This window comes from Leguminivora glycinivorella, chromosome Z, assembly GCF_023078275.1.
Source record: "Leguminivora glycinivorella isolate SPB_JAAS2020 chromosome Z, LegGlyc_1.1, whole genome shotgun sequence".
Classification (NCBI taxonomy): Eukaryota; Metazoa; Arthropoda; class Insecta; order Lepidoptera; family Tortricidae; genus Leguminivora; species Leguminivora glycinivorella.
In genome coordinates, this window is record NC_062998.1 from 10,936,412 (window position 1) to 10,956,653 (window position 20,242).

The 20,242-nt window shown below is 37.9% G+C and overlaps 1 protein-coding gene across 3 annotated transcripts; it reads left to right on the forward strand.

The window, feature by feature from the left end:
* The first annotated feature begins 1,200 nt into the window (after positions 1–1,200).
* Positions 1,201–5,893, forward strand: LOC125241736 (dynein axonemal light chain 1-like). 3 transcript variants are annotated; one of them, XM_048150349.1, is made up of 5 exons: positions 1,201–1,515; positions 2,842–3,009; positions 3,360–3,471; positions 4,818–4,964; positions 5,539–5,893. In XM_048150349.1, the coding sequence occupies exons 2-5, from the start codon at positions 2,855–2,857 to the stop codon at positions 5,680–5,682; spliced, it is 558 nt and encodes a 185-aa protein (XP_048006306.1). In that variant the 5' UTR covers positions 1,201–1,515; positions 2,842–2,854; the 3' UTR covers positions 5,683–5,893. The 3 variants fall into 3 exon arrangements, with proteins under 3 accessions (XP_048006306.1, XP_048006304.1, XP_048006305.1); XM_048150347.1 differs by lacking the exon at positions 1,201–1,515 and adding an exon at positions 2,439–2,487; XM_048150348.1 differs by lacking the exon at positions 1,201–1,515 and adding an exon at positions 2,482–2,529.
* The last annotated feature ends 14,349 nt before the right edge of the window (positions 5,894–20,242 follow it).

The window sequence follows — 20,242 nt, forward strand, 5'->3', positions numbered from 1 at the left end:
AAAAAATTCCCAGTGAATTTATCAATATAATTTTTTTGGTAGGTATATAACTGCAAAACTTAAATTTCTACTGTTTACTAGAAGACGTAGCCTAACCGCAAGTCATTTAGAAAAACTATTGATCTGTTACGGAGAGTCTGTTAACGAAAGAGCAACGTCGATATTTTTTATAGGAAGTTTCGCAATAATATACAAAAAAAAAAGTAACAATTTCGTATTCATCAACACTATAATATATGATATTTCTTATCTTATCTTATCTAAATAAATCCGTGTTAATTAATATTTCCATTTATTCCCCAAATCACCCTATTGTGACGTCATCGCGACAACAATCCGGGCATGTCCCAAATAAAGATGAAGCGGCATTTATTAAATTCTTATAGGTAACACTTGAACCACAAGGATGAATTACATAGGCTATGGGCTGTACAGTCAACCAATTGCATGGAACCCTAGGCCACTACAACAGAACGTAGTGATGTAGTGATTATATTCTTTGTCTACAACCACGTCAAAATGACAAGCAGTAAGAGATTTCTTAAGACTATCCATAAGTAATATTGGCCGATTTCATATTTGAATTTCGATGTACCTACATAAATCTAAACCGTCATACCCAGCGAAAACGTCCATAACGAAGTCACAACTCTGATTCTCAAAACCCTACTCATACGTTAGACCCTAAAAGTAGCGACCGCAAAATCAGTGCACTTGAAATTCACTGAACAAACACACAGGACCGGAGGCGCGAGGGCGCGACGTGATTGCGCGACCGGGACGACCCCGGGACGACCCCAATCCGGGAAAACCCTCCGAAGATATGCGACGCTTTCCCGCCAACAGGTTCATCGCTACGTTCGATTCTATTTTTAACATTTTCAAGATAGAATTTAAGTAATCTAGATACCTATAGGGTTTTGATAGGGTTAGTTTCCGGCATGTCATTTCTGCGACGCCAAACGCCGCAGAAATGCAATCTATCTCTATCGCTCTTCCATAATGGTGCGACAGAGCCAGACTGCGTTTCGTATCGAACGGCGTGCTATTTTCCGTCCATCTCTATTTCCGTTTAGGTATTTGACGAAATTGGAATAACTTTTTTTTTAATAGTCCGTTTATGTGTCCTACTGCTGGGCAAAGACCTCCCCCCGTGATTTCCACGGCTCCCGTTGGTGTACTATTTCTGGCCAATTAGTCATGAAGGTGTCAAGGTCGTCCCGCCATCTCCGTCTGGGCCTGCCACGTCCGCGCTTAATTTGAGGCATCCACTTGGTAGCTATGCTGGCCCACCTATCCGGGTGCATGCGGCAAACGTGGCCTGCCCAGTCCCACTTTAGTCTGGCGGTCTTCTCTTCACATCAGCTATTCGTGTTTTGGAGCGCAGTGTAGAGTGTAGTGTTTCGGATGCGATCCATCCTAGTAACACCTAAAATACTGCGCTCCATTGCTCGTTGGCACACCTTCAATTTGGACTTCTGACCCTCGGTGAATGACCACGTTTGGGCACCGTAGGTGAGGACAGGCAGAATACACATGTCAACGAGTTTGCGCTTCAGTGACATTGGAAGGTCGTCCTTCATTACGCCGTGTCTTGCGTGGGCGACGGTCGCGCGACCGTCGCCGTCGCGTCTCATACTTCCATATCGATAAGGTTTGATTTCGTATGCGTCGCATCGCCGTCGCGCGACCATCGCGTGACCGTCGCCCACGCAAGCCACGGCGTTAGCTCTTTCATGGACCAGTAGCTCTTCCAGTCATTTTGAACTCGGCACTCAACTTCCTTGTCTTGCCGATCGTTGAAAGAGACTAACTGGCCCAAGTAGATATACTCGTTGACGTATTGTATAGTCTGTCCGTTTACCTTTACCCCAAGTTTCGTGCCATTAGTCATCTCCTGGGTCTTTGCGTGATTCATTTGAAGGCTCGCGTTGCTCAGGTCTTGGAGCATTTGCTGAAGTTCTGTGGCGGAGGAAGCAAAAAGAACAATGTCGTCGGCAAAACGAACAATACACAACAACACAATAATATTATTTCACAAGTGGCATGTTATTAAATAAATATCGACTCAATAGTATTACCAAATTACGTACCTATCTTACACCATGTAGTTCGTACTATACGACATATTGTAGTATAATCTCTTTGCTACTGCGTTATCACTACAAACGAGGTTGACACACTGGTTGACATAAAAGATAGATTTTATTATTATATATTATTCTATGTTCTACTTACCTTTTATATATATTGTTGTGCTACCAAGTGGTATTGTATTTTATTTATAACAATTTTAGTATTTTTAAAATGATAATAAATTTTAATCGATTTTTGGTCCAAATTCTAATACTGCATTTAAACAAATACCTAAACATGAAATTAAGGAATAATTCAAAAGAGTTTTCATTGTTTATTAAACGTCATTCGTAGATTGTCAAGGAAAACAAACATTTATTTAAATAGTAATTCTACTTTTACTTGATTAAGGTAAAGCTTACGCCTCTTCACATGCTATTACTTATCAATAAGGTTAGGGTGTCAAATAATTCACAAGTAGTTAGATTGATGATCATTATAGCTTATTTGTACGTTTTCAATTAGACTATACCACCACTGGAGAAGATGGTCTGCACTTTTGATCTCCGACGGCACACATACCTCTTATTTGTAAACTCTGCAACAATCATCTGGCAGTTTAGCACAATTTGCGTTCTCGCGCACGAGTCCACCATACCTACATCAAGAGCGACTTGTCGTACATACAATGTAGGTATGGATTCCCGGGCGACAGCGCCAGCTAAGCTAGACCGCCTGCCAAGAAGTTTGCACACTTTATTCCAGTTAATCTCTGAAGATGGCTTTAAAACCAACGACATGTAAGGAAGCCATCGCGCGCTGGGAGAAAGCAAAGGAGCAGGTGGCTGCGGAGGCCACGGTGATCGAGCTGCAGTTCCAGTGGCCGCCCATAGAGAAGATGGACGGAGTTCTCTCGACGCTGGTCGCTTGCGAGTAAGTATTCTGATTTACACGGTACAAGAACTCGGGTGCGAGTTTCATTACAATGCGTCATTTGATTAGGCTGATTAAGATGTGACGTCAATAGTCCGGAATAAATATAAGTATCTAAATAGGTACCGCATGCGAGTGTGTGCGCCGTCTAAATGAGCCTTTAGAACTTCGTTTTGCTCCTTAAGCGGAATACATTAACTATAAGGTACTTGTTCGATAAATTGGTGTGATCACTTCATCGTGTCGCATTAAAAATTAATATTCCATAGAAAAGTAGTTTTCCAGTTCCAGTTACCAATCAATCGTGTTATTTCCACTCTGTATTTAAAACGTTAATGTTGTGTTTCTAGGAAACTGAGTTTATCGTCCAATATGATCGACAAGGTAGCAGGAATCGCTGGCATGAAGAATTTGAAGATACTGTCCTTGGGCAGGAACTACATTAAATCTTTGGCTGGAATTGTAAGTTACAACATTCTGTTTAGATACTAGACATCAGGGGGCCACAAGCTTTGGGGGTGGCAAACGGGGCTGCCGCTATGGACCTCGCGTTTGGAGGCCTCGCAAAAACCCTGTCCCGATAAACTAAAAAAAAGCGTGTTACAAAATACGGAGAAACTAAAAAGCCAAAAATAATAAACCTTCGAATTCAGATTTCTTATCGGATTGCAATAATCTAAACATCCAAATTATAAACAAACCAATTATTTTTGTAGTCGGTACCAGACCTGTTCGTCGCCTTGCTATTTCCTGTTTGCCCCACCCAACCATACGCAGGCTGGCCCCGACTCCAAAAATAATTGATTTGTTTATAATTTGGATGTTTAGATTATTGCAATCCGATAAGAAATCTGAATTCGAAGGTTTATTATTTTTGGCTTTTTAGTTTCTCCGTATTTTGTAACACGCTTTTTTTGAAGGCGGTTTTATTTTTTGTTAAAAAGTTAATTTATTTGTTGATTTTTAGTGGTTCCTAGTGATATTATATGTATCAGTCCGAATATATGTACAGTAGTGAAAGAATTATCCTTTAACTCCTAACCATTGAGGAGTTGACCTTCCATCATCAGCTCAGCCACATAAAATTATTACCATCAGGCGTAAATACTGGTGTACCTTTGAAAAATACACTAAAAACATTACATGTGCCTATAACATTTGAAGAGTTCCCTCGATTTCTCCAAGATCCCATCATCAGACCCCGACTTGGTGCTAATGGGACCATCTCGGGGTTATACCCGTTCGATCAAAAAAAAAATTTTGAAAATCGGTCCACGATTCTCGGAGATATCGAGTAACATACCCATACAAAAAAAAATAAAAAAAAAAATAAAAAATTCAGTCGAATTGAGAACCTCCTCCTTTTTTGAAGTCGGTTAAAAATCCAAATTGTCTCTCTATCTGTTGACAATTAGCATAGGGTAGGGACTGTTGCCGACTCGCGGCAACACGATAATATTTACGTTACGTAACTATTCAGATCGAAATAAACGAGTTCATACATATTGCATGTTTATTTTCCGTATTGATTTCTTTACAAGACACACATGTCAAAAGTCAAAAATAATTAAATTCAAAACAGAACATATGTCTATAAAAATGTAAGTGACGCAGGTTACACTCGTAGAAAGGAGTCCGCAACAGGGACCTCTTATAGATTTGTCGCTCGGAGGCCTCGCAGAGGCTAACACCGCCTCTGTTCACCATTTTCTCTAAGTTTTAAATGTTTTAATAATGTGTTCTGCAAAAATCTCAAATTTCTGGAGTACTTTTAATGATGATGATTAACGTTACAATCACAATCACAGGAGACAGTTGCCGATACACTGGAAGAGCTGTGGATGAGCTACAATCCCATAGATAAGCTGAAAGGCATAGGAGCGATGAAAAACCTACGTGTGTTCTATTTGTCAAACGCAATGATCAAGGAATGGGTAGAATTTAATCGCTTGCAGGTATGTGTATTGTTTAAATGTTTATGTTATAAATTGATATGTGTAAAAGGTAGTTAGTAACATACATTAAAAAATAAAGGGAAAAAAAGGAAAATGAAAGGAAAGGAAAGAAAAGGAAGGAAAAGGAAGTGTAACAAGTTTGTTATGGGTTGGCAACGCGCATGTGACACTCCTTGAGTTGCAGGCGGCCATAGGTTACGGTGACCGCTTTCCATCAGGCGGACCGTATGCTTGTTTGCACCGACGCGCGACGTAGTATAAAAAAATTAACTTATTCGATTTATTGTCATTCGATTCATGCGTTACAATGCGGAGCAACAGCAACGTTACAATAGTCAAATGAGTCCTATTTAAATGTATGTAGTTATGTCAATGCAATGCAGTACATCTACGTATCATATACGTGCATCTACAGTGATGCGTTGTTGTATTTAGTGTGATGAGAAGACTTAACACCTTGGTGAACAATAAACGCTTATACTTAGGTGTAATCCCATTGTTCTTTCTATTCTGTCTGGAGTAGTGTCCGTCAAGGTGTTAAGGTAGGTACATATATGTATCGTTTTTTTATCAGGAGTGCCCAGCTTTAAGAGACCTAGTGATGTCAGGGAATCCTTTATGCGACAGCCAGCCGGACGTGGATACCTGGCGAACCCAAGCCTGCAATCGTCTTCAGCAGGTCACCAAGCTCGACGGCATTCCCGTCATCAGGGATTAACAATCGTCTTAGAGTAAGCCAGGAGTTTATAAACAACATTGCCTCGAGCCCCGTACTTGCTAAAGCGCAATGCACTTCAAATGTAAGACGTATTCCCTCGGTTTTGATACTCCTGCAATATGGTCAAGAGTAACTACGGCCGTTAAATTCGTTTAAATGATATATACTTAAATAATACTAATCTATACTTTATCTTTAATATACCACACAGAAATTTATTTGTCTCTTTATCATTTGGGCGTTTCAAATTACACAATTTTCGGTCATTAAGTATCAAGATTCTTCCACGTAATAAGTCAATTACTCAACTATGCCGGACGGAACGACGTTGTCCCTCGGAGTTAATATTCCAAATTAGTTGTGATTGCGTGACACTTTCAGCAACAATGGTTGATAGAGAACCACTTGTTTAGGTTTGGAATTGAAACGACGATATTACAAATAATAGCGCTGCATCGCCGCGCCGGCTTGACATTTATGACAGATTATGACTCTGGCAACACTAATAACCGGCGTGCACGCCATCTATCTATTAGATGGCGCAACCTATACGACAGAGCGTTAAGATTGAATTCTATTAATCGAAAAATGATTGCTGTGGACAGATCGGAATCTGACACTAGTTGATTGTTTCAAATTTGTGTTTTATATTTGATTGGTCTTAAGTAGTGCTAGTAATCACTTACAGCAAAGCTGCATAGTATTTTTTCTGGGTTTTATTGCGAAGGTACCTAATTAATTTATATTAACTGCTTTCTTATTAAAGAAAATAATAGAACATAAAATGAGGAGTAAGGGCAGGATTGAAAAGGTGTCAAATTTACGCATTACTATTTCATGAAGCTTATATTAATTATCATTATAATGCACAGTTGCTGATAAGTAGAACCTTAACTTTTTTTAATTATCTGTAATTCAACGAAAGACTAGTGTTACCTAGTTAAGTTGTACAGTCGGCTATAAAGAGATGTAATTATCCACTTTTTCACCTTATTACAACAAAACAATGTAATAAGGTGAAAAAGTGGATACATCTCTTTGTAGTTGACTGTACCCACATACGACCAACATATATGTACAGATAACAGATAGAAAACCAACGCCATGCTGTATTCTGGAAGTCGGTGGCACCAGAGCAGCACCCAACAGTTTCGGTCCACTCAGGTTATTCATCGCATATCACTTAAACACAAAAGACAGAAACTATTGTTGCCCGCAATAATGATTCGTCATACGTCTGAAAGCCGACTTAATAGCCTGCTTAATTCGTGGCGAAAGGAAATGCGGATTGGTGGGGGACGGAAAAGTGTCTCCCGACGATGCCATTGTGTTGCCACTAATAAAATTTAATGATGTAAACGGATAGCGCGAATTTATCTAATTCCGAACCGCTCTGGGAGTTTCGCTTAGGGGGAATCAATTAACGGTAATACATCACTCGAAGGCCAAATTGAATTATTAAAATGATATGATATCTTACAACATTAGACTTTTGAAGATTGTTTTTGGATCAAATGTAGGTACCTACCCCTCCTACATGAACTACTTTTTCTACTCGTCGACTGTAATCTGTCAATTAGGACACCACAGACTAAACTATAAGTGCTAACTTTTCAGTGTTGGATACTCTATGGCAGCTCCAACTCAACTATAATAATCTCATTATAGTTGACTTTTAGTTAACTGTAATAATTTCAAAAATAGAACTTCATACAATTTCTATATTAATTTGCGATACCTGGCAAATTTGTCGGCATCTGAAACACATTTTTTTTTATCTGTCGCGTTATCGGCCAATCAGAGACGGTTATTACAAACAATTGGTTGCTAGGTAATTCGATGTTGATACAACGGTGAACGACGATATTAACATTAATTTTAACTTGCATGAATGATGATATTTCCGTCCATTGATGATGAAGATGATGACTCGTAGAAAAAGTATTGTATCCTCCTGAGTCCTGTGTTTTTCCAACGTTGGTAGTCATAACTGCCGAATGCACTGTACCAAGTACAAACTAAGAATAGTGCTTAAGATAAGCACTACTACGACCATAAGCCGGTCGCTGAAGCGTTTCACCTCCAAGACGCCGTCTCGGAACCCCTCAGAAAGCACCAAAGCCACGCCGTTCTCACCTCCAGGTGCACCGGTGTAGATCAGCTTGTAGCCATTCCCAATGGCCCGGGATCTGCGGCCTTTCCACCGAGTCTCCTGCAGGAACGCCACGGCAACCCTACGCCTGGTGAGTACATCGGCCAGCTCCCTCGTGCGTCCGGTCAGCGTGCCAATGTTCCATGATGCGAAGCGGAGTCTCTGGGTTGGGGTCGGGGCTCGCGTCTTTAGCCGTGTCCGCCCCGAACACGGTAGCCCTAGCCCACTTTTCACAGAAGTCGGGCGAAGCTTCTGCGCGCCGTTATGCGCCCTAGCATAGTGCCGAACTTCTGATTGACTCTCCATTTTTGTGATTTGGCTGTAGTTTTACGACCGGCCGCCTGCCTGACGTCAACCCACCTCGGGAATTATCTGTTAGGAAGGGATATCGGGATAGGGGGAAAATGGTGATAAGATATATTAGGTTTGGGAAAGGATAAGGAATAAGGATACCACGGACTCGGAAGGTATAGGCATGAGTCCGTAGTAGCTCGGGAAGCCGGGCGCGCGTACCCGGTGCTTAAGACCGAGACAAACAATTGTTGATTCTAGGCATTTTTTAAAGTGATATATTTTTTTTGTATTTTTTATGGTATGTTTATTGTGTACAGCAACAGTCTAAGAACGAGAAAATTATTGAAAATATTTTGTACTTCTGTGAGTACATTAGGCCTATACAAAGTATAATGAAAACAACATAAAAGTTTGAAAATTTTATATTAGTATCAAAAATAAATCACATTTTTCCTCTAAACAACATTTAAGTAAAAAACATTATTGAATTACAACATAAACAGTCTTCTTCTCTTGAAACAATTAAACAATTATAAAAGTCTTCTATCAACTCTTAATAAAACAGTAACAATGTATCAAAATTACACAATTAAAAACAATAACAATGTATCAAAATTACGAACATACTTATATATTACCATTTGAATTATCTAAGTTGCGATATCTGTTGTTCATTGAAGGCTGAAAAAAAAACATTCGTATTATAGACCTAACGTACAACCACAAGAATAAATTCTAAACAGTTATTTGTGTAACAAACGCCTAACGTACGACGTCAAGTACAAATTATTTTGACTGATCATAAACCAACTTAAGCATACAGTTTTCGTTAAAATTTTGTTTAATGTACAATATTCACAATTTGTATATACTAATTAATATAAAAAACAAAAGAAATAACAAGTGATTACTTTAATATAAACAGATTAACTTACCTCGTGCCGCCCGGCGACCCGACCGTGTGGCCATCTTGCGAAAAAGTGACACTGACACTGACAGTTGACAGTTACCTGGGCAACATGGCGGAATCGACCATAGAGTAGAGAAACAGAATGTCCGTGTCAGTGTTGCCGTTGTAAAAAAACTACCCGGTAAATGGGGAAACAAAAGTTTGTACTTTGGTAAGTACATTAGGCCTTTACTTCATATATGTCGTTGAAATGTCAGGCCTTAACTGCTATCCTTAATTTGTACTTGTACAAGTACGTGGGGACTCAGGAGGGTATACAATAGTGATATAATTAAGCTTTTCACTCTCGTACCGTACTATTAGGCCACTCAGCAAAGCTTCGTGGCCTAAACATGGTACTCGACTGAAAAGCTTTGTATTATATCACGATTGTATAAAATACTATTATAACAAGTTATTAAAATTGAAAATGATAAGTCTAAAAACTCAAACTCAGACTCAAATCGTCACGCGACTACGGTTTCTATTTCATGGTAGGTAATTTCAGTAATTTGTATGTAAAATAATTAAATAAACGAATCAGTCAAAATTAGAAACTCCTTTTGAAATTTAGAAGTCAGTTTAAGGTCAATTACAGGTTGTGACTGCAGTGACTAAAAATAAGAGGCCTAAAACTTATTTCTACTTGTTTTTGTTTGTATTAGAGCGTAGGTGCCTATTAAACCTATGAATTACCGGAATGGCATTTAATACCTGACCGCCATGTCGGGTTGTTGCTTTTAAAATAGACACCCATCAAAGCAATTAATTTCGAATACCGACCATGTACATGCAATAAACGTGTCGCGTGAGCGAGCCACGTATCGGTGCCGCACTGACATTTGAATGCTTTTCAATAATTTAATGGAAAGCCATCTATTGTGTACTCTGGTTAATGGACCAATAATCGTCCACCCAAACAGAAGTAACTCTGTTAATCACAATGAGGCTCGCACCTCGGGCCGGAGCGCCAGACCCCTCTAATGCGCACACATGCCTCACTCCGTCATTATTTAATTATTAACACTACAATCGACCTAATTTTGATTTCTATTTGACATTTCGATTATACGGCTCCCGCCGCCGGCGCGGCCATTTTGTGACATCTGTCCTCCGATGTGTTACGAACTATAAAATTCAATTTCCCCAATCGGCCAACTCGGCACATTTATTATTCATAGGTCGGTACACAGTCGGCACGCTTACCCAGCCGCTGACATATCATCTTTGCATAAAGGAATATTGAGAAGATAACGTAAAGACCTCTGACTTTGCAGAATACGAAAATCATATTATCTTCTTTGCCTGTCTGTATATAATATTTTGTTTTAAAAACATTGCTTTACTGCTACGATAACATTAGTCCATCGATGCAATTAACTACAGAATCGATTGCGTGGAACCTGGATAACAGCGCTTAACGGCTTTTATTAAAATCATTCGAAAAGAATCGGAAATGTTCCCTACCTAAGTAACGTATTGCCATATGTTCGACGCAAAGGACACACGACACGCTAGGACTAGCCAATCATTTCGGGGTCAACTTCATCGCGTCGTATTAATACTAAATTACTGTCGTCTACCGGTCGGATTGATCAAATAACTGTATTTCAGCCACCTGGTCGGTTTGCGATTTATAATGCAAACCATAATTGAATGAGCGCAAAGTTAGATTTGGATGTGGTGACCCTTGCGGCCAATAAATCAATCCTTGTCGCCAGTAATGCACAATCCATTTGCTCGCATGTAGCCTAATTGCTGTAAGCGCCGCCCAGCAGCACATTAGGCCGGCCGGGATCGGTCCCGCTCATGACGCCTATTCGACTGTAATGGCTGATTTTCTAGCTCAAGAGACGTGGCCGCGGCAAACGGGCGCACTTACGCCACTCAAAGGCGGAGAAAATGGCTTAAGTGCTTTCTCTATTATGCTTAAGGTCGTTCGTGAAAAGGATAATTTTCAACTCTCCAGCGCCCCCGCCCTAGGTTGGACTTGTATGGATACGACACAATATTTTTCACTTTTACCCTAAACTAATTAACTGTTATCATAAACTACCTAAGTACCTAACATCAATACATTTTGTACACAATGAAATAGCATAAGGCACTGGTCCCACGGCGAGCTAGTAAACTATGAGCTATCGGCTGTAAAAACGAACAAAAGATAATCACTCCCGCGTAAATAAAAGAGACACGGCGATGTTTATAGTTACTCGCCCGGCGGTGAGCTATCAATATCGCCGTGTCTCTTTTATTTGCACGGGAGTGCTTATCTTTTATTCGTTTTTATAGCCGATAGCTCATAGCTTACTAGCTCGCGGTGGGACCAGTGCCTAACACATTTTTGTGCTTTTAATCAAAGTGGTCCTGCGAACCGGATTCGAACCAAGAACTTTACTTATTGTACATTTATTTTTAAATTAAAAGGGCTTACTAAAACCACTCGTATACAGAAGTAGTAAGCATAATAGTTTTCCTTCATATTTTCCCGGTGACGTTCGTATTTGGGATGCTACCTATTTTTTTACTTCATTCAACGTTAGTAGATCTTGTACCGAGACTGCTGAAATAGCATAACACGAGCGTACGTTTTCGTGAAAATATCATGGAAAAACATTATGTAATCATTAGGTCATCTTATTTATTAAAAAAAAATTAAATTTTAAATTATTTATTCAATAAAAGTGAACAGTTTACATAAAACTTTCCGCCAAACTGTAGAACAGTTTGTTGGCAGGAATAGGCTCCCTTTCATCACATTTACTGTATTTAACATAAGGATTTCCTAAGTAACACCCGGTACATTTTCTTCTACTTTACTGAAACAGTTTGAGCAATAATAAAATTTAAATAAATTTTTATTAGTCTACCTATTTACAAACCGATAAAAAATTATAATCATTATTTCCACCGAACTGAAAACAAATGGTTGAAAAACACTTAAATTCACAGTGTGCCAACGTGGTGTGATATATTTGAAGTTGGCTAACCTATTGTCGGCGCAAGCGGCGAGGGACGCCGAATAAAGCTTTTCCAACAAACAATAGTTCCGGCCCTTTGTCGCGCTCCCAGTAGAGTAAACATTAGTAGTTAAGGGCATTCTGGAGAGGAAGAGAAAATTTCAGCACCCAGTAGGTCCTCATGTTTTCCAGGGATAAAAACTGAGTTTTTTCCTTCAGCGCTGTTTATTTAGCCTCGTGAAAGGCAAGTTTGCAACAACCTCCACTTTTCTCAATATTGTATAATTATTCATTTATTTAACATATAATTAATATGATTAAGTATGTAGTAAGAGTTATTACGATATTACATTTCACTTTCATATGCGTCCTAAAAATTATCAATCTTAAATTTAGCCTTTTGCATTCGCACCTTTACAGCTCTGTTACACAGCCCAAGAAATAAAATTCTACACAAATAGGTATAAAAAAAAATAGTAGGTAGTTGAAAATGTATTGCCTAATGAAGGCCTATTACACAATAAATGAGTTCTTTGATGAATGAAAATTTAGCTAAAAATTAAACATGACCTAAAATGCCATAATAAAATTGTATTTACGAATTCTTATTTATTATTATTATTTTTAATTGTAATTTCATTGATTCTCGAATTGTGTTGTAATTATTGTATTGATATCACTTTTCTGATCATTACTATTATTATTTATTTTTTAATGTACAAAATGGCATCAAGTTCCTTAGATCAAATTAGACATAATTTTATTGGAATTTTATTTGAAAGATTGTATTTTTATTTTTTTTTTATTTTTTACATAATTGTAACAATGTTTGACGGTGTATGATTAGTACCAATAAATGTATCTATCTATCTATCTATCTATCGGGCACTTAAGTACCTATGAATTTTGTGATTGAATTCTTGTCAGCGTAAAATGCCTACTCGTATTCTTTTCCTATGATTTAAAATCATATTTAACGATTTAAAAATTCTCCTGCAGGAGTGTCTTTAAACATAAGTGTATGACCCAAACCAACCAAGTTGTCCCGCCGGGCAGGCTGTACCTTTGTCCCTTGTGCTAAGGGCATTGTGGAAGCAGACCACGGCTCGTGACTTAAGAGGTTACGGCCACCTAACCTCCACTTACCCCTCATTTATTATCTTTTGTTTGTTTGTTATTTGGATTTTTGTCTTTATTCACTTTACAGTCTGAGCCTCTGTGTACATTTCGAATTTCAATTCGAATTTCATCATTACTTATTTCGAATACGGTTTTCTTGAGATTTGTGTTACTAAAAATAATTCGTACCTACTTTTTCAAATATTTTCCTATTTTCATAATAAATAATGCCAACAATTGGCAAATACGGAGAGGTGACGAGAGTAATAAAATAAATTAGCCATTAGAAACACATTAAGAAGCTTAATTAAAGTAGCTGAGCCGAGCATTCACAGTCGTGGGCTGAAAGGGCTAATAATTGCGAAACAAATGCAACCCCTCCACCTAAACCATGAAACCTCATTCAAAACGAGGAAGTCACGATCGTATAATAAATTACTGTTTCAAGATTAACACCTACTTTCCATAATAGCCGATAAACCAAATTTAGTTTTCATGTTACGCACCCTCCGTTGCTACTTATAATAAGCAATGATCAATGGCGAATAATCCCATTGTGTGACGCGCAGACAAAAAACCCATGTCTGAATTATTCCGCTACGCTCTCGCGCTAATATCTCCATTACATTAGCGCATTGTGCCGCTATCCTACATCTACATGTTCATGTAAAGCAGCCATTGTAAAGGATTACCGCCGTGCCAAAATGTTGACAGTTGTCGAATAGACAAAGAAGCAAGTGCATTCCCAAATAGCCATAATGGTTTGTGTTTATTTAATTTAAGTCACTGGCAGCACGGAATAATGCCCTGTTTTCGCCGGCGGCAGCCTCCTCAGCTCCGATTCCGAGCGCCTCAGGGCAATAAAATTAATGAAGCGTGGAGATGGGACCATTTTACTTGTATTATTCGTCTCCTGCGGGCTGAGACTGGAGCGAATGTCCATTAGTTCTGTTTTAACATGTTAGCGAGGCTGAAACGTTGTAAATGCGATTTACTTTACAGAGAGGGTGGAAAAGTGGCCGGAGAGATTCGGCAGCGATCGATAGCCGATGCGATCAGATACCGTCTCAATATTTTAAGTGCACTTTAGGGTCGTCGTTTACGATTGTATTGTGGGAATTTTATCTCACTCTGTCATGCTTAGGCAGGTACTTCAACGAAGCCTTCCTTCGTTGAAGGACCAAAATGTACAGGAAGGTACAACAAACTCGTACAGTGAATGTTATTCAACGATGAGATCGCTGGCTTGCTAAATGCAGAGAGCATTCTTACAAAACGGAAAACATGGCCTCAATTAAGTACATGTTAAACCAAGAGAATCTCTTTTATTTTTTAAAGTATATACTTAGGTAGTTAATAGTTGAAAACCGGCGGTTGCAAACAATACGCACTCGATACATCAGCTCCAACAATGGCGGCATTAGCGCGCATTAGCGACCGATGATGGCGATCGCGGTTGCGCGAGCGTCAAGTTCTTTGCGATAACATCTTAATCCGCAAATTTTACTCGACCCTAACACGAGTACGAGGCCGTTGCGAGCGCGTGTGGAGAGGGCTTCTGTATGCAAGTCCAGTGCAGTCAGCAGTCACTAACTTGTTATATTATATTAGTTTGTTAGTGAAAAACTATTTAAAGACATATACCTACATACAAGTTTCCTATTATCAATCGCTGCCATCTTATTAGCTTGGTCTGACACCAAAAACAAATGTTTCTGTGTTTGATGTGTCTCTCTCCGATTGTTTTTTTACGATTTATGCCCATGATATTATACTTTTATTGTGATGCTGATGATTGATGCTGATGATGATGCTATATTGAAGAGTGAGGTTTTTTTATGCAACAAATAGCCCCATCCCATCCGTTTATCCCATCCGCAGCCCAGCTTTTAAAGTTTGATTATGTCGTATCGAGAACATTAGAATTGTTGACGCTCGCTACGCTCATGTTTTAATTACGATTTTCTATCACCCATCGCCACCTTACACTTTCTATATCCCAAGCTTGTAAGGTACGTGGTTGCTAGGTACTTGTTAGATATTTTTTTCCAATAACTTACTTATCCAAGGCAACATTAGCAAATAAAGTTGACTGATCCAACGTGACTAAAATATTTGTTATTACATAATTAAGGACGCTCTTGCTCAATAAAATCACAATAGTCGTAACAAGAAGCGGTCTCGCCACTAATGCACAATGGTACCGGCGGGCGCTAAACCGTCGCGCTCATTACACGAGCATTTGCTGCCGCCATTACCATATCAACGCTATCTGATGTGAGCTGCCCTTGCCCACTGCAGGGTAACAGGGTACCTAGCCTAGCCAACGCCACAATCGCTTCTAATATCGTTATCGTTTCGTATTGGCACGAGAGAGCCAGTTGCGTTTCGATCGCACGTAGCGTCAACGTCGGTAACTGACGTCTTCTCCAGAAATAGAACCAGTATTGTTACCATAAGCTTTAGTTCGTTACTCTATAGCGAAAGCGCCGTAGGGAACTACAAACTAAGGTGACGAACCCAATCATGGACAGTTTAAGAAAAAAATTCGCCTGTTTTTGATATTTCACTGATAAATGTAAAAATTCTACCGCCAAGCGTGTTAAATCTTGAATGTCCTATCCTTCTTCTACATTTCAAGCGTATTGCAGAATAGATACTCCTATTGGTTTCTCCATAGTTAACAAATTAAAACTAGGTGTTTTTTCTCCAATTATGGACGGCAGTTCTCCAGTAATGGATCCCCCATTATGGACAGTGAAATAAGTTTAAAATTTTACTTTTAAAGCCAACTGATACGCAATGAGTCAATTTTATACACCATAAATACAATTAGTTTGGGTTATTTTAACATAGGATTGTTTCTTGTAAATTTTGGTTTTGTAAATTGTTCCTTGTCCATCATAGGAGGTAGGCAGTTTTTCGGGTCCAGTAATGGACACTTGCAAAATAACGTCATTTCTTTATATCTTTGGAGCAACAAACTAGTATGTTTTATACCTTATCTCATGCTTAATGCAGTAAGTAAAACGCATTCAAGATTACACCGTGCGTTATTTTTTTATTATTTTATACATGAACTCATCTCTCTTAGCAACATTACTAAGAATTCGTCTTGATATTTTTTTCAGTAAACTGGTGAATTTTATCTTGTCTCCAAATCCTTCAGAAATAACCGAATTAATTGAAATTTCAAAATTAAACAGCTCTACAACTCTAGTTTATGGTACATAGCCGTCAGTTTTTAGAAACTTATTTTAGATACTTATTTTTAAGGATTTGTGTTTTTTTTGTCCATAATGGCATCACCGTCCATTATGGGGTATTTTACCTTACACCGGCATTTTTTGTAAGTTTTGTTATATTAAGTATGCACAAACTGCAGGGCTGTTCGTTCCAGGAGCATTTGCTGCCGCTATTACCATATCAACCTATCTGATATGCGCTGCCCTTGCACATCAGCATACTGCAGGGTTACCTTCCCTATGTATGTCCCCCCCCCCAGTCCTCGTGGTCAAATTTGTGTACATATTCCAAAATTGATTTTAAACGTTTATTGAGTATCCCGAGTCATCTCCCGAGAAAGTTCCAAAAAAAAACAAATCAAATGCTTCCAGGACTCAAGAGGTTAAGACTAGTTAATTATTTTAATTACGAAATCGGGGAAATATTGCAAAAAGGCCAGGTCAGAAGTACTCGAAACCGACGAGCGTGTACATGAGAAACGTTATGAAAATGCTTGAAGCGAAAGTGGTTTGTCAGGATCGTAGTAAATGGGAATCCGTGATCTCTGTCTACCCTTCTGGGAAACAGGCGTGATTGTATGTATGTATGTAATTATTTTAAACAAATGCATACGAACGAGTATTTTACTTGTTATCGTTTCGCCATGTCTGTCCGTCCGTCCGTCCGTCCGCGGATAATCTCAGTGACCGTTAGCACTAGAAAGCTGAAATTTGGTACCAATATGTATATCAATCACGCCGACAAAGTGGTAAAATCGAAAGTGAAAAAAAATGGTTTGTAAGGGTACCCCCCCCCCCCCCTACATGTAATGTGGGGACTGATTTTTAGGGTTTCCGTACCTCAAAAAGGAAAAACGGAACCCTTATAGGATCACTCGTGTGTCTGTCTGTCCGTCTGTCACAGCCAATTTTCTCCGAAACTACCGAACCGACTAACTTGAAATTTGGCACACATATGTAAACCTATGACCCAAAGACAGACATGTAATTTAAATTAAAAAAATTCAATTATAGGGGCCACTTTTGGGGGGTAAAAGTGAAAATTAAAAACAAAGTTTCTAGAACTATATTGTGTTAAGTACATATCAAATGAATCAAATGAAAGAGCTTTTTATAAGTATTTCAAAAATATTTTTTTTAATAATTTTTAGTAAAGTAATTTAAGAAAATAGGCAAAAAATGACACCCCCCCCCTCCATAATATAAACTCATGTCCATTTCGATCGATTATTCGCAAAAATGACTTAAGGTTCGCTTTCCATACAAAAAACAACTGTCATTTATTTAGTCACCGCACACTACAACTAAATAAAAATATGCGCATACATCTACTTTACATTATCCGTTGTCGCAGTATTAAATGAAATACATTGTTTCATACAGAAATCATGGACAAATCCATGTGAATTTTTTATTAACTTTACGAGTACGTAAATGTGCGTGCCAAATTTTGTGTACAGACACAGAGCCGTCATATTTCGCGCATTTTTAGTTGACATTGTCATCAGTGACACTTGGCTCATGACAAGTAATTATTTAAAGTTAGAGATATTGGTTTAGTTAATTCAAGCAGCCGACGTATCATGCTTCCAATTTTATCACTTGTCCACGTGGATAAAACAACTGTCACTCTCACACTGACATACTTGCCAAAGCGTGACGGATGCTTTATCCACGTGGATAAATAATAGAATTGGAATCATACGCCGGCAGACTCAGAAATAATGACGCATTTTGTCAATGAAGATACATATCGTGTATTTCGACACTACTAGGTGTAAATCGAAATGGCGTCTCGGTCAAATTACTGACTATGAATATGCAGCAGATCTCGAGTTCCATTCCGAAATATTTTTTAAATCATTTGATCTTTTTTTGAATTTATTAAGTTTTTTATATTTTTTTAAAGGAATATTTTTATATTTTTTAAAGCTATATTGCTTTCCTATTTTTTATTTTCATACAATAATACAATACAATCCTTTATTATGCCTGGTAGATATCATCTTTGGTGAAACAACGAATTCTTCCACTTACTTCGATTATAGAGTAATTTGACATTATTATTTATATTTAAATTAATATATGTTTAGCCTAATTTCGTCGGTAACTGCGTGTTATGTAATGGCGTCGTTGGTGAACAGTCTGTCACGCCGTGAAGCTGCGTTCGAATCCCGGGTTTCTATCAACTTTTTGTATTTTTTTTTGGATATAAATTTCGTGAAATAAAACTATGGAAACGGATTAAATCGCGTATAATGAATTTAAAATACATCCCGACGTTTCGAACTCTTTACAGCGTTCGTGGTCAACGGGTGACTGAGGAAAAATTAAAATGTGCAAAAGCTACCCACTTACAAGAAATATTAACGAACCATGACCACAAATAATATAGATTTCTAAGGCAGGTTCACACACTATTAATAAAGCCAGTTATACAATATTCAAAAATTTTACCATTACTCTGTTAAAAAAAATAATTAACCAATTAATCTACACAAAATTGACAAAGAAACAAACTGCAAATGTCCAACACCATACAACACAAATGCCTCACAGCCTTCGTCGTGCTTGTCGTGCTTTGTCGTGATTTAATCCGTTTCCATAGTTTTATTTCATGAGTAACTATCGCGGTAACCGAAGACAATATTATATAAATTTCGTATTTATTTATTTATCAATTTTATCTGAAAGAACGTATTGATTTTTTATTGTCATTTTGATTTTCCATTTATTTAGTTAAGATATAAAACACAACTTTTAATACCCTCGCTCAATATAATATTTTTTCGAAATTACTCGTTAGATAAAAAAGACAGAAGTCCACATGAGTTTTTAAAGCATTACGTTACTCAGTTAACTATTTATTGCATTTTCATTAACTAATTTAAGATCTCAAAAGCGATTTGAATACCCTTGCTCAATCGAAAATAAACAATTAGAAAAAAAAATCATTTGAATCGTAGTTTCACAAAACCACTTATTTAGGAAACTAAAATTTATCTATACTTTTTCGAAATTTTTAAAATATCTGAGTAGGATAATTGTTTAAAATTTTGAGTTGGAAGAACCCAAAAATTATTATGACTTAATAGAATAGGTTTTTAATCTTTTTTGTGGAAAACGCTCAGTATTTACTGTATTTATAACATTTATGTATAATAATAATAAAACAAAAAAAGAGAAAAAGTCCTGGATTCGAACTCACTCAAATCATGCAATGCCACGTATTTACCGCAATGCTATTTAAACAAGCTGTCGCCGCGTGAAATTATCAATTAGAAGGATTTCAAAAACACTGTTTTCATGTGTGAGTGGTACTTAAAAATAGTGTAAAATAGTCAATTTGTTTACATTAAGGGGATTTACGTTACAATGAAAAGTTTAATGTTTATTTTAATACGTCAATTTTAATATTAAATGTTCGCAAAGCATACTTGAAAGTATATAAATGCCTGTACGACTTCACAAAAAAAATAAAACTGATAATTTGCAGATGTAACGCCATCTAACACAGCCTGAGCTTCGCGTAACCTAGGCGAACCACCTTAAGTTCCTACTAAAAGGAGGCGCTTAAACCCTTCTTGTAGTGTATGGAACCCTTGCAACGCGAGTACAACTCGCACTTGGCCGGTTTTTCAAAAGAGTTGGATCTATGTACCTATAACCAGACGGATATACCTAATATCTATATCTATATATCTATTGAATATTCGTTCAATTGTTAATTCATTAAATTACAGTAATTAACCAGGGACAATGTGAAAATGCCTATTAATCGATGTGCTAAAGAACGTATTACCTATTTCAAACTTCTAAACGTAGCATTGACGGTAGCCAG

Excerpts from the sequence above, each read along its gene's own strand:
- LOC125241736 (XM_048150349.1), top strand. The coding sequence starts at position 2,855 with ATGGCTTTAAAACCAACGACATGTAAGGAAGCCATCGCGCGCTGGGAG. Across the intron at positions 3,010-3,359 it reads TCGACGCTGGTCGCTTGCGA|GAAACTGAGTTTATCGTCCA; the intron begins GTAAGTATTCTG and ends TTGTGTTTCTAG. Across the intron at positions 4,965-5,538 it reads TAGAATTTAATCGCTTGCAG|GAGTGCCCAGCTTTAAGAGA; the intron begins GTATGTGTATTG and ends TTTTTTTATCAG.